The 14,300-nt window shown below is 41.3% G+C and overlaps 1 protein-coding gene across 1 annotated transcript in view; it reads left to right on the top strand.

The window, feature by feature from the left end:
• The window catches only part of CCDC80 (coiled-coil domain containing 80), a 35,656-nt gene that overhangs the window by 15,605 nt on the left and 5,751 nt on the right, over positions 1–14,300 (top strand). The window contains exons 4-5 of the mRNA XM_032406541.1: positions 7,514–7,650; positions 9,298–9,446. Of these exons, the coding sequence (XP_032262432.1) occupies positions 7,514–7,650; positions 9,298–9,446 (286 nt within the window). The remainder of the gene's footprint in view (positions 1–7,513; positions 7,651–9,297; positions 9,447–14,300) is intronic.

The raw sequence follows: 14,300 nt of genomic DNA, 5'->3' as shown, positions 1-14,300 counted from the left end.
CAGGCTTCCCGCGGAGCAGGGATCCCGATGTAGGACTCGATCCCAGGACCCTGGGATCATGACCTGAGCCGAAGGCAGACGCTTAATGACTGAGCCACCCAGGCACCCCTATGATTTCTTATTTATGAATTTAGTGCTTCTTTATGCAAATACAAATAAATATAAACACCTATATCCCCCCTTTAGTACAAAATATAGTATTTATACTACTCTGAACTTTGCTTTTTTCACCTAAAAAATATTTCCTGAAGACCTTCCCTTATGAGTATATAGAAATTGTCCTCATTCTTTATTAAGCCATTATAAAATTCTACCACAGTTTATTTAACCAGTCACCTTGTTAATGGACACTTAGATTGTTTTCAGTATTTTGTTATTATAAGCAATTTCACAATAAATAACCTTATCCTATGCCACTCTATCTATGTGGGTATATCTTTACAATAAATTTTGAGAAAAAGGATTATTGGGCCAGGTGGAAAATGTATTTAGCTTTGTTAGATATCACCAGATATCTCTCCACACAAGGTGTATCATACTGCCATCCCACCAGCATGTATAAGAGTGTCTATTTCCCTAAACCTCTCGAACAGAGTGTATAACCAAACTTGTGAATGTTTTTAGCCAATGTGGTATGTGAAAAATGATATCTTAGTGCAGTGTGTTGTTGGTTTGCATTTTTCTTCTTATGAGAATGATTGAACATCTTTTCATATGTTTAGGAAGCATTCATATTTTGTTTTTAGTGTCCTTTACCTATTTTTCTATTGGATTGTTCTTTAAAAAAAAAAAAGATTTATTTATTTATCTATTTGAGAGAGAGAGCATGAGCAGGAGGGGCAGAAGGAGAGAGAAAAATCTCAAGCAGACTCTATGCTGAGCACGGAGCTTGATGCGGAGCTCAGTCTCATGACCCTGAGATCATGACCTGTGCCAAAACCAAGAGTCCAGACGCTTAACCGACTGCGCTACCCAGGTGCCCCAGGATTGTTCTTTTTAATCTCAATTTATAGGTACTCTTTATAAATGAGGATGAAAATTCAGATTCTGGCTCCCTTCCCCCTTCCAAGATACTGAGCCAGTTTGGGGATAAGGTTCGGGAATTTATATTTTTAAAACGTTGCTCGAGTGGTTCTGATTTGCAGCTAGGTTTGCTTGAGAGCAGAAGATTAAGTGTAGAACAGAGGGAAAAAGAGGCTAGCACCAGATTTTAGAGGATTCCAAATACCAGGCCAGAGAATCCAAACTTTATGTGGTAAACCATGTGGAGTCACTAAAGATTTCTAAGTATATTTTTCAAATAAATTTTAAATAACTTCTAAGTTTTGGTACAGTTAGTCTATGGAACAGAAAAGAACCTGGCAGGACGCTTTCTTCATTGATGGGACAAGTTGCTCTTTCTAGAGATCAAGTGAAAGCAGCAACTTTGTGATCAGGAATGGCCAGGCTAGTCCCACCTATAGGTTTAATCCAGACACTCATCTCACAGGGGGTGGGAGGCAGGCAACCAACCCACTCAAACAGTAAAATAGGAGGAGGGGAATCAACTACAAAGTCATTTAAATTGATCTGTTTCCAATCAAAAGAAAGTAAATCCCATCGCTGGAGCCCAGGGTTATCCTAACTGAGATTAATCTACTACAGACTGCTCAGCAATCCCAGAAAGATTCTTGAGATCAAAGCAATTCAGCTTCTGCTGGAGTCTTTGCTTTCAGATTTATCCACAGTTTTGGCCTGTGCTGACTTCTCGAATAGGATAGTTATATTTTAAATGCCATATAAACACACTTTATCTATGCTGCCTGTTACCCTCCCCCCTGACAGGGTTTATGAAGGTATGGTGATGAATGGGGCAGCACAGTGAATGACACTCAAAAGATCAGAATGCCAAAGGAAAATAGAATTTATCGCTCATGGGTCCCCGAGAGGAAAGAGCAGTATGCCTCCCAGGGCCACAAGAGGAGCCTGGGTTGGGTCTGAAAGCAGAACAAGGAGGGGAGAGCCTTGGTCACTGCCTTTATCCCCGGGATTCCCAAGAGAAAGGCAGGGCAGGACATGGTGAATAGTTTCTGGTTGGCTAGTTTGAATGATTTCAGCAGGCTTTGGGCTATAGGGGTGGTCCCTAGTTGCCTGGTACCTGACCCTGGGATGATTAAAGCAAAGGAATACTGTTTCCTGCGGTGCATGTGCCAGATCCAGGAGGTAGGGTATTGGGCTGGATGGCTTGAATTTAAGAGAGCTGCTGCCGGCTGGACCTTTTGCTGTCTCTAAGAACTGGCTAGCCTTGGGAGGGGCAGTCTCTCCCCAGTCAGAAAGGGTTTTTAAGATGTCAAAAGATCATAATATATAGAAAATTAAAAATATGAGCAATACAATTATAAGACCTCATACATGAAAACCCAAATTTAGAAAATAAATCTATATGATGAGTCTCAAATTACACTTAGAATGGCTGTGTTATAGACTCACCAGATAAAGGAAGTGCAGGGTTTAACGACGGGTTCTCTGTATAGACTCAGAATTGCTCACCTTCTTTACTCTATCCCTCACTACCCTCTTTTTTTTTTTCTTTTTACGTGACATCTTTCTTAAGGAAGAGATTTTGTGATTACCAGATCTGTACCTAGTGTTTATGTGTGCCAGGCTGCAGGGATTTAGAAGATAATCAAAGGTCAGTCCCTATTGATGAATTGCTCATATCTAGTGGGAAGACAGATGCATAAACAACTTGCAGTGCAAGGTGATAAGCATGTTTGCAGAAGCATGTAAAAGTGTTGTGAGTGCACAGATGAGGTAGAGACAGGTTGACAGGTAATTAGATCCCATGTGGACAAGGGTAGGGATAGCATTCCAGAAAGAGAAGGCGTATTTCCAGAAACCGAAAACAGAAGCTGGAGCATAATATTTGGAAGAGTTAAAGGATCAGCTAGCTAAGATCAGCTGACTTCAGGACAGAAATGGCCTTGGTTGCTAAGCCTAAAATTTGGATTTTATCCTGTCCTTGTTCTCTGTCCTCAGACTGCATAACAGTCACTCAGAAAACTTGTTAAAATGCAGATTCCTGGGACACCTGGGTGGCACAGTCGGTTAAGCGTCCCGACTCTCCTTTTCAGCTGGGGTCGTGATCTCAGGTTCGTGAGATGGAGCCTCAAGTCGGGCTCCGTGCTCAGCGTGTAGTCTGCTTGAGATTCTCTCTCCTTTTCCCGCTGCCTCTCCTTCTCATGCTCTCTCTCTCAAATAAATAAATAAATACATACATACATAAATCTTTAAAAGAAATGTAGATTCCTGGGCCTCACGACTAGCAACTCTGATCCAATGGTTCTGGATCCAAGGATTGTAATGTTAACAAGTGCCCCAGGTGATTGTGATGAAGGTAGACAGTGGATCATGCTTTGAAAAACTGCTAGAGGAGATAAGAAACTTCTGAAGCAGTGGGAGAGGCTGATGCGGTCCAGGGACATTGGCAGAATGCCTAAACTCAGGTAGGACAGGGTAGGAGGAGGAGATATACCATGAATATCACAGAGAAGAAGCCATCTCGGATGGAAGCTTCGAACGTAACGCCTGGCACCAGTTGTTGATTAATTAGTTGTGACTGGAGCGGAATTTTTCGGCAATGTCATTGCTGTCTGTAGTCAGACTTGGAAGAACAAATACATGAAGGAGTCTACTGCAATGTGAAATTGGCCACTGACTTTTGGAATTGAGGTTCTTCAAGGATGGAAACCCAAGCCAATGCTGCACTTGCAGGACAGGTCCCCACCAGCATGTGACAGAGTTCACACTCCCTTCTGTGCCTCCTCAGTCACCTTAGGTCAGGGACAAGCTGTGTGGGATAGCCAAATCCCACCAAATGAGTCTGGATCTGGGAATCCGTTTAGCTGGATCAAGATCATGTGGATGTTTATAGGATGTTTATAGGATGTGTCCTAAAGAATGTTTGCTTCTAAGCCCTGTGAATGAGGACTAGAGAGCTTTGGCAAAACTTGGATAAATATAACAAGAAGCTGTCAGATGTATGCTGCATTTCCAGACTGAGGAGAGCCTCGTGTTCACCCAGTCCTGTCTCAGCTCCAACTGAGACGGAATGCAGAGCGTTAACAGAGACCTGGAGCAGGGCAGGCAGCTGAGCTGGGAATTGGCTTCGCACATACCTTGCTCAGAATTGGGCCAGAGGGGAACTCTGTCTTGTGGTAGAGCTGCGCCCATCTTTGCAGCCACTGTTGATCAGTGTTTTCATTGTTTTTTTGGGGGGTGGATGCTCCTCCTTGACACAAACGTTCATTTGGGATTTAGATATTCTGTAGTCTGGTAGTGTAAAATGTTTTATGTTTAATGTTGAGTCAAAATGTTTCAGAAAATATTTCAGTTGAAAGGAAAAATCAGACCATGAAATTGGTTTCTTGCTATATCCCAGTTAGAACAAAGTTTGGCTTAAATCTTGGTCATAGGTCCTTCCTGTCCTTGAGTGGGACATATTTTGGTAAACTAGAGAGAACACTAGAGAAGAGTGAAGTCTTATTACCTGAGGCTTCACCTCACTCTGTTATTAACTACTAATGTGAACTTGAGCAAGTTGCTCCCCTCGTGGGCTCTGTGATAGGTTCATCCTCTGGGAAAAAGACTCTGAGACTCTGAGATTTGCATGCATGGGGTGAATGGGGAGTATTCTCAGGAATAATGCTTATGAGAGGTGAGGGATAGGCGAGAACAGAGAGAGAATTTTAATTGTAATGCAGTCAAACCTTCAGAGTGGTCCACTTCGAGGCAAGGGGGACACCTTTTAGATCTACCCCCTCCCCACCTCATCAACCATTGAATGTGGGCTCTCCCCTAGTAAGAGTGTGACTTGGGGGAAAGGCAGTTCTTTTCCAAGGAGAGTGATTTTTGGAGAGGGAGTCAGCTGCTCAGCTTCACAGCTGCTTGCTTCTCAAGGTGGGATCTGGACAACACACCACAGTGTCTTCTTCCGTTCCTGTTTCATATAATGTTTCCTATATTATTGTTTCTTGATAATGTGACTGGGTTGTGCCAGATAACGTCTGTATCACTTCTCTATTGCCACAATAAGGCTTTGTAAAGAAGACCTGCACACTTCAGTGGCATATAATTATTAAACATTCAGTCACATGTCTGTAGGGTTCTGCTCATCTGGGCAGGGCTTGGTGAGCCTCAGTGAGGCTGGTCCATGTATTTGCAGTCCTGCTGATCTTAGTTGGGCTTGAACACTTTAGTGGTCAACTGGTGTTGGCTGATCTGGATTGGCCCTGTCTGGGCTGGGGCCAGGGTAACTTGGTGTACCTTATCTTTCAGAAGGCTAGTGTGGATGTTGTTCTCATGGCCGTGGTAGAGGCAAGAGCAATCCCAAACGTACAGGCCCAATTCTAACCTCTGTCTGTGTCACTTGTGCTGACATCAGCTAGCATTGGCCAAAGCAAGTTGTATAGATGAGCTCAGAATCAAGAGGCAGGATAGTTGAACTCATTCACCTTAATGAGAGCTGCAGTTACTGAGCAAAGAGTCTAGGTATAGAGAGGGGTGATGAATCGGGGCCATCTTTGAAATCTACTACAATCTCCTTCCATCTCAGCCATTCAGTGATTTTTGTAACTTTCTCTGTTAGGTAGATGTAATGGTTTAATTTTGATTCTAATTAGGAACTTGAACTCCATCCAAGTTACTTACCTCTGAATCCTGGGCCCAGCATAGACTTAGCTCAGGACACTGGCAACAAATATTTTGTTGAATGAACAAAAGCAAAAATGACTGTATGTTGGGAATTAAAAATGGTAATCCTTAGGTTCCAGATAAAATCTTGTTTGTAAAATTTTAGAAACATCAGTTGTTAAAAACATTTTTTAAATCAGTTTTTAATGATTTACCTTAGTATTATTATTATTAATTGTAAAGTATGCTTCTTGTTAAATTTTAAATACTATAGATATGTGTGAAATAAACAATGAAAGCTTCCACCTCACCTTTTCCATTCCCTAGAGGCAGCCATTGTTACCAGCTAGATGTCCTTCTGGACATTCTCTGGTGTCTATTCCTGTGCAGATGTGTTTTCTTTTGCTTTATTTCCTTTTAACCAAGAGTAACGTTTACTATACATTTTCTTCAGCAACTTGCTTTTTTTGCTCAATGAGACATATTAAACAAAAACCAACATGGATCTGGCAATTCTTTTTCATTACTTTGTAATTAATTAATGGCAGCGAAAAATATACATTTAAAAAATAGTTCATATGCATGAAACATGTCATTTTTCATTTTGTAGACAGTGCTTGGTCTTCATATAAGCTATCAGCTCCCATGTCTTTGAACCCCCTCCATGAAGAACTGTCACAATTTGGGGGAGGAAAATAGATTCTTTCTCCTCATGTTTTGATCTGCTTTGGGGGAAATCAAGTTCCTTGTTTGTATACTTTCAATGATCCTAATCAAATAAACCAAAGTAATAGTTAAATTGTAATCATCCCCTTTTTATCCATAAAAGAGCAATGGTCTATGGTACTCAAGCTCTATAACCTCTGTATCTGCAAAACTGTGGTTGTTTCTACTATAATGTTATTCATGGGTAGCAATGTGGATAGTAACTGATAGACTCTTTTCACTAATACATCTATTATCACATATTTGCTAACTTTAATTTTTTCACATTTTTTTAAGTACAGGGGATTATTTTGCAGAGAAAAATTTTAGTAAGGTTGAGGGAAACACGGTGACATGTAAGGGAGGGAAGTAGCATTATCATCTCAGAAATGTTAAAATGATTTCCAGAGACATAGGAGTTGCCATGTTCATACTTCCCATCAACCTAGTGACCTCTTCAAGAACGATTTCAAATTATAGTAATTTATTTTTAGGGCTTGATGTTTAAAAAAATACATAATGGTTAAAAACTTCCGTACATTTAGTAACACTTGGCTTGAAATTGTCTTCACTCACAACATTTGTATTATGAAAAGCCCTACATTTCTGGAGCTAAAATGAACCTGTGGCCAGGCTTGAACCTAGGCTTATTTTTCTCTATAGCAATGACATAGTTCACTGAGTCCCAAGGTGATTCTCTAATAAAAGTGAGGAAAAGACACAGATTTTAGACTCAACTAAATAAATAACTAAAACTAAAATAAATTTAAAATCTCCTGGGTGAGGTGGGGTGATGACTCATTCCCAGGGTAGAATTGGCGGTCTTCTTTCAGGGATGACTCAGCTGCCTTCACTCTCACTTTGCTCATTCTGATTCACTATGACCAAGGTAGGCAGAGGTGGGGCTTGATCAAGTCAGTCAGAGTACTGACTTTCAAAATTAGTTTAGTCATTTATTTCTATATTTACTTATTCACGTGGGAAACTTCTGTTCAAACAAAATGTTAGTTGAATGTGTGTAATTAATGAAAGCTGTTCTAATTAACTCAGGATGGAGACCCAGAGCCTTCACCCATTTGCTTCCCACTTATTTCTGTCTTGTCGCACCTGTATTTATTCACATTTCACTTGCCTTAAGATAATGAAAAACCCATGCGAGTGGTGGATGATGAGGACTTGGTAGACCAGCATCTCATTGGTGAGCTGAGGAAAGAGTATGGAATGACCTATAATGACTTCTTCATGGTGCTCACAGATGTGGACCTTAGAGTCAAGGTATGGGTTTCTGTTTTAGATGATACAGTTCTATTCCTTTGAATACAACTCGGAATTTTTTGCCAATGAATCAATTAGACATATGAATAGGCACAGATTATTTTATAAGTGGAAAGGTTTGGAATGGTTCAGATATTCCACATTGCCCTATAGAATTTGTGCCTAGAAATGAAGTATATGGAAAGAGCTGGGTTGGATGGCCTCCTGTGGCCCAGCTGTTTGACTCAGACAAAATTCAGGGTCATGCATTCATCAGACACTGGTTGAATAGCTATGATGTGCCAGGCCCAAAGGATAAAAGGTGAAGAGTATTTGGCTTCTTCCTTCAGGAAAGCCAGATTTAACGTGACCTACTCTGGAAGGGCCTGGAAGTTTACCTCCTGATCCAACATGGACAAGACAGCAGGGTTTTATACCTACTTTCTTCCTATGCTTAGGGACAGAAGTTCTGAGCCATGAAAAACTGTGCCATGTAGTAACACTAATAATAATTATAATAGTACTATCAAAAATATCTAACTTTATTAAGTGTTTTCTGCATGCCAGGCACTCACGTCAACCATTTACAATCCCTATCTCAAACCTCTGAGATAAATAACAAGTATTACCTTTATTTTACAGAAGAACAAAGAGAGACCCAGAATGATTAAGTAACTTGCCCAAGTTCACCCAGTTAGCATTGGGCTTCATACCCATGCAGGCGGGCTCCAGCTTGCACGTCTTAACTATTCGGTACACCAATAGCATACCAGGCTTATGTGAAAATCATCAGGAAAAAGGTCACCTGGACTAACGGAATAGGAATAGCTGATCCAACCTGCAGTATTCTTCTGGATCTGGAGAGAGGACCTTTTATTAATTCCTCACTTGTGTTGCCCCACCTCTAATGTGAGGGGCTGGACTAGATGGGCCCAAAGGTCTCTGCCAGCTTTCACATTTCACATTCCCACTGGGGGCAGAACTCCAAGCTATGTCCAGACTTCTCTCTAGTTTATGCTGCCTATGCTCATCCAGCCCTCAAATCCATCTTAGGTTGCTGTTGTAAGTCCAGACAGCTGTGATCCAGGAAACTGAATTGCATTATCTTGAAGCTGGATTCCAACTTTTTTCTGAGAATACGTATAGAAACATGACCTAATTTTAAGTGACGCTTGCTCAATAAAACAGTCTCTGGGAATCACAAAGGGTTTATGTGGATTCCTGATGACCACAGAACAGTCCTCCCTCTGGTGGAAAATTACCCTTATTGTTCAGGTCAGATACTCTTAACAGGTTATTCCATTCCTGTGTTGTTTATAGTATTTCTCACCTTCTCTTCAGTGGTGTAATGAACAGGAACCAGTTTAGTCCTAGAAATAGGGAAGCGAACCTAAAATATGTGTGATGAGGAAGGCATGGACCCTTTCCACTAAAAGGTATGCATTAAAAAATTCTCATAAAAGGTAAGGGACAGTTGTTTCATGGATTCTGAACCTCAAAACATCAACAGAGGTACTTCTGCAAAAGAGAGTTTAGTTTATAAATCAATGAACCCTCCAGGCTCTGATTTCTCCAGTGCTCTCTTGAATTCTCCCAGGCTTTCTATCCTCCAAACAGAGGGAAGAAACACCCTTATACACTATATGCTTTCTATTCGTTCTTAAACAGCAATACTATGAGGTGCCTATATCAATGAAGTCTGTGTTCGATTTGATCGATACATTCCAGTCCCGAATCAAAGACATGGAAAAGCAGAAGAAGGAAGGCATTGTTTGCAAGGAAGACAAGAAGCAGTCATTGGAGAACTTCCTATCCAGGTACCCCACCTTTGGAGTCCCTGAGGAGGTGGGTGGGAAGGTGTTCTGGGTGAGCTAATACAAAGGCTAAGGAAACACAAAGTAGACCTGTGTGCAGACCTTCCCTGGTGGAAGGTCTGTCTGCTTCATAGCCCTCTGGCCACTGGGCTTAGTCTTTTGAAAGGGCTCTGGTCGCAAGGTTGACTGGGGTCAGCTCCAAGATTGAATATTGATTTGGTGGTTTTGGATAGGTCTTTTCTCTCTTTATGGCTCCTTTTTTGGCACAGAATAGAGAATTCTGACCTGGGAGGGTTCATTTATTCCATCAGTGAATTTAGAGGGCTTTGTATACAGCATTTTTATTTTACATATTTATTTATTAGGCCCCTCTGGTTCCAAACAGGATTTAGAACACTCTGCTTGATTTTCCACTTCCTTCTAACTGTGCAGAAAACAACAAAAGCCCCCTCTAGGACCTCAAAAGAAGAAATCCTCTTAACCCAGCTCCCTGATTCCCTGGGGAGTAGGGTTTATTGAAAACCATTGTAGGAAAATTTCAATAAATACACAATAAATAAATAAACAATTGCTCCACTTTCTCCCTTCTCCATCCCTTCCCCCATGTTGGATAAAAATTCTACAGGGCCTTTGGGGCCCTAGGAGGTACAAAGCGGCAGAAATTCCACTGACAACAAATAAACGCACAGAGATCTCAGCATAACATCTCCCCTCCTCACCCCCCACACCTAGCTGGACTGAGTGGCTAAGGGGCTCCAGAAATGGAGCAGCATTTACTTGGAGACTCATTAACTTGGAAGCTGTTAACTTCTTACTTGCGTTTATAGAGCGTATTCTCCATATGTGAGTTGGAGAATCAAGGATTCTATGATTAGTAGATGAATAGATCATCTGAATTCCTCTAGATTCGGGAGGCTTGGGTCTCTTAAAAGAGAACCTCACAATGTGAAAAGAGCATAGGACTTATTGTTCATCCAAATTTGGGGTCTGCAATTTACTAGCTATGTTGATTTCTCTATGTTTCTCAATTAACCTGCCTTAAAAATCTCACCCATAATGGAGAATATTAACAAGTAGCCCTGACTACATCCCAGGGTTGCTGGGATCACTTTTTTTTTTTTTTTTTTGATAGAGTGCGTGCACAGTAGCAGGGGGAGGGGCAGAGGGAAAGGGTGGGAGAAAATCTTAAGCAGGCTCTATGCCCAGCACAGAGCCCAATAGGGGGCTCCATCTCACGACTCTGAGATCATGACCTGAACCAAAATAAAGAGTTGGACACCTAACTGAGCCACCCAGGTGTCCCAAGAGATCACTTTTTGTATGCTTGCCTCTGTGCCAAACACTTCATCTTCCCTCCTGAGTTTAATCTTTACAACAATCCTAGGATCTGAATACTGTAAGTATTATTGTGTTGCAGATGGGACAACTGAGGCTAATGGAGATTAAATAACTGTCAACACTGAGCTAGTGTCAGCTCTAGGACTTGGCCCCAGGAGAATTGAGCTCCCAAAGTCCACATTCTTACCTAATACTCCTTTTGAAAATATAACGTGAATTATTTCTAGTCTTGGAACCAGAAGCCCTGGGTTTGAAGCAAAGAGAGATATCCCTAAAACCACAGGATTTCAGAGCTGAAAGGAACCTGAGGTTCTTCCTTCATTCAAATTTTCAGTGCAGTGCAAGCATCTGAATGGAGATGGAAGGGGCATGTCTTTAGAAGGATGTGAGGCTCGACTCAGTCTTCAGGCCACTCTCTTGGCTGAGAAAGGGCTCTACCACTCCACTGGACAGATGGCTCTTTGTCTAGTCTTGGGTGCACTGAAACATCAACTTCTGGTCCAAGGTCATCCCTCTCGATGGCACTGACGTAGAAGATTGATGATAAAAGCTTTCTGGTGCCCTTGAGGTGTTCTTTTTCCTTTTCCTTCCTTCCCCTGCTCTCCCCTCCCCTCCCTCGGACTGCCTGCTTGCCTTCCTTCCTTCTTTCCTTCCTTCCGTCCTTCCTTCCTTCCTTCCTTCCTTCCTTCCTTCCTTCCTTCCTTCTGGCCGATAAGATTCTTTAGAAGTTTACTTTTGATTTTCACAATTAGTGTTAAATATATCCAAGTTATAAATTTAAGACCGTAGCTCTCAAACTTTTAAGTTTGGCTTTTAAATCTTATTATTCTATTTATAACCTAGCAAATTTTAGCTATCACTTTTAAGGGGCTTTGAATAATGTTTGATCTTGCTTGCAAACTCAATAATTAAACAATTTTATTATTTCAAACAGTCATTTTACATTTAATGTGTTATTTTTGAATTGTTTGAAATAAACGAACAAAACCTTGCTGAGTACTTAAATGATCCAGTAATCTTATAAATACAGTGAATCTAAAGTTTTCTCAGGGGGCACCTGGGTGGCTCAGTCGTTAAAGTGTCTGCCTTCAGCTCAGGTCATGAACCCGGGATCCTGGGATCGAGCCTCGCATCGGGCTCCCTGCTCTGCGGGAAGCCTGCTTCTCCCTCTCCCACTCCCCCTTCTTGTGTTCCCTCTCTCGCTGTGTCTCTCTCTGTCAAATAAATAAATAAAATCTTTAAAAAAATAAAAAATAAAAAAAATAAAGTCTTCTCAGATATTCTAGTACCTGCACACGATGTAAAACCACACAGCTAAGCCAATTACTCAATTACGCTTTATAATTTAAAGTTTCAAGGTTGTCATTTTAATAAGCCAAATTCTCTTAAGTTTCACAAGAACATAAATTATGTATATAAAGAAGACCAGGATCCTTCTTAGAAATATATATTATCACTATGATTCTTTGAAAACTTTCTCTTCTTAGTTCTAAATCTTCCAGGACTAAAAGATGCATACCTGCTGAACCAGCCCTGTAAACTCAGGTTGCCCATGCTCTGCAGCAGTTACCACCCAGTTCATTGTTGTTATTTATAGCCAAGGATTTGGGGCCAGCTTTGGGACCTGCAGCTACAGACATTCCGAGAGATTTTTCTTACCATCCCCAGGCAGGCTGTCTTTTTTATAATTACTGTGTCATGGGTTTCAAATCTTGACAGGGAAGGCTTGACATTATCTCAATTTTGATCACATACAAAGCTTGCAGTGCTCATTCCGGTTGATCACTGATCTGAATTTGGCATATCTTTGATTTTTAAGACTTGTATGCACATTTTTCATCTAAAGCCTTTTGTACTGGATAGGGCACTATGATATGTAAATGTATTTTCATTCGAATGTCAGAGGCTTATGGACTTTAATATTCAGTACTATGTCAGGAACATGCATCTGCTGTAGATACTCAGAATGGATATGATTATAATTTGGATGTCCTATAGCTGTGCATGATTTGTGGTCACAACTCATGAAATCACTGTGCTGATAATTATCATTGATCTTAAAAGTTAAAGTAGAATCGTGTATTACCTAAAGGCATGAGTAAGACAGCCCTGAGTTTGATTCCTGGTTTCTCCATGTATTAGCTATGTGACCTTGGGCTGATTACTTAATTTCTCCGAGTTTTGGTTTTCTCATTTGCAAAATGAGGATAACGAGTGTATCTATTCTTAAGATTGTTGTGAAAGGTAAATTCAATACTAGAGGTAATGATGGGGGGTGGGGCTCCTGGGTGGTTCAGTCCATTAAGCGCCTGCCTTCAGCTCAGGTCATGATCCTAGGGTCCTGGGATGGAGCTCTGCATCTGATCCCCTGCTCTGCGGGGAGCCTGCTTCTCCCTCTCCCTCTGCCAGTCCCCCTACTTGTGCTCTCTGGCTCTCTCTATCTCTCTGTCAAATGAATAAATAAAATCTTTTTATAAAATAAAAATAAAATAAAATAAAATAAAATAAAATAAAAATAAAGGTAATGATGGCACACAGCCCAGTACAAAGTAAGTCATCAACAAATGCTGGCTATTAGTAGTATTAGGACCAGTTATTCAGCTCCTAGTTAGAGAACTTTGTCGTGAAAGGAGAGGTAGGGGGAGATTTAGTAAACACCCCAGGATTGAAACCCAGGCAAAAAGAACTGAAAAAAAAAATTTTTTTTTTTTTTAAATAGCAGTTCTATAAATAAATGAGTATCCAATCGGAATTTTCCTTCAAATTTGCTGAGTTGTTGGTGAGTCTATACAGCCTGGTTCCAGCTGACCAGACTCTGAAGCCAGTCTGGTCTTTAGTGACACTCATCTGGTTCAGGCTATAATTACACTCCTCTGAGACAGAAGCCCCAAAGAGTGGGCAAATGCACACTAATTTGGGTATTCCAGTTAAGAGAAGCAAAAACACACACACATGCAGCTCACAGCATTTTTATTTACTGATAAGTTAAAGTGACAGGAGAACAATTTGTCCGAAATAAGGATGTGGGCCATGTTGACACCTCTTGTTACCCCTATGCAAGTTATTTCCTTCAGTGTCGAGAGCTGGAGCCTTGTATCTTAATGTGAAGGTCCGTGGGAGAAAGAATCATTACTTAGGGGAAATGACCTTTGCCTAGTTGTGCCTGCGACAGGGAGTCTCAGATCCTGTCCCTGTCCAATCAGGACAGCATTCAGTGGTGCACACAGGTAAACAAGCCAAAATATACCTCACCCAAAATAGCTCCTTCGAGGATACCCTGCAGCTCTGTGTGAGGCCAGGAGGCTGGCCTGGTTTGGATGCTGGCTGAGGGGCCAGTGCTGGGCTGGCCTGCGTCCTAAGGAAGCAGGGAGGGTGCAGGAGACCATGTTTGTGATCTGACAGCAGTCACTGTTCCCTTTCCCAGGAGATCTCGGACAGTTTCAGACGCTCCTCTCCCCTCCTCCATGCCAAATACATTCATCTCCCTATCCTCAGTGGAGGTTTTAGTTTTTCTTTCCC

Source organism: Phoca vitulina, unplaced genomic scaffold (assembly GCF_004348235.1).
Source record: "Phoca vitulina isolate PV1807 unplaced genomic scaffold, GSC_HSeal_1.0 scaffold8, whole genome shotgun sequence".
Taxonomy (NCBI): domain Eukaryota; kingdom Metazoa; phylum Chordata; class Mammalia; order Carnivora; family Phocidae; genus Phoca; species Phoca vitulina.
Note: the sequence above shows the minus strand (reverse complement) of the source record. Positions and strands in the feature narration are given on the sequence as shown.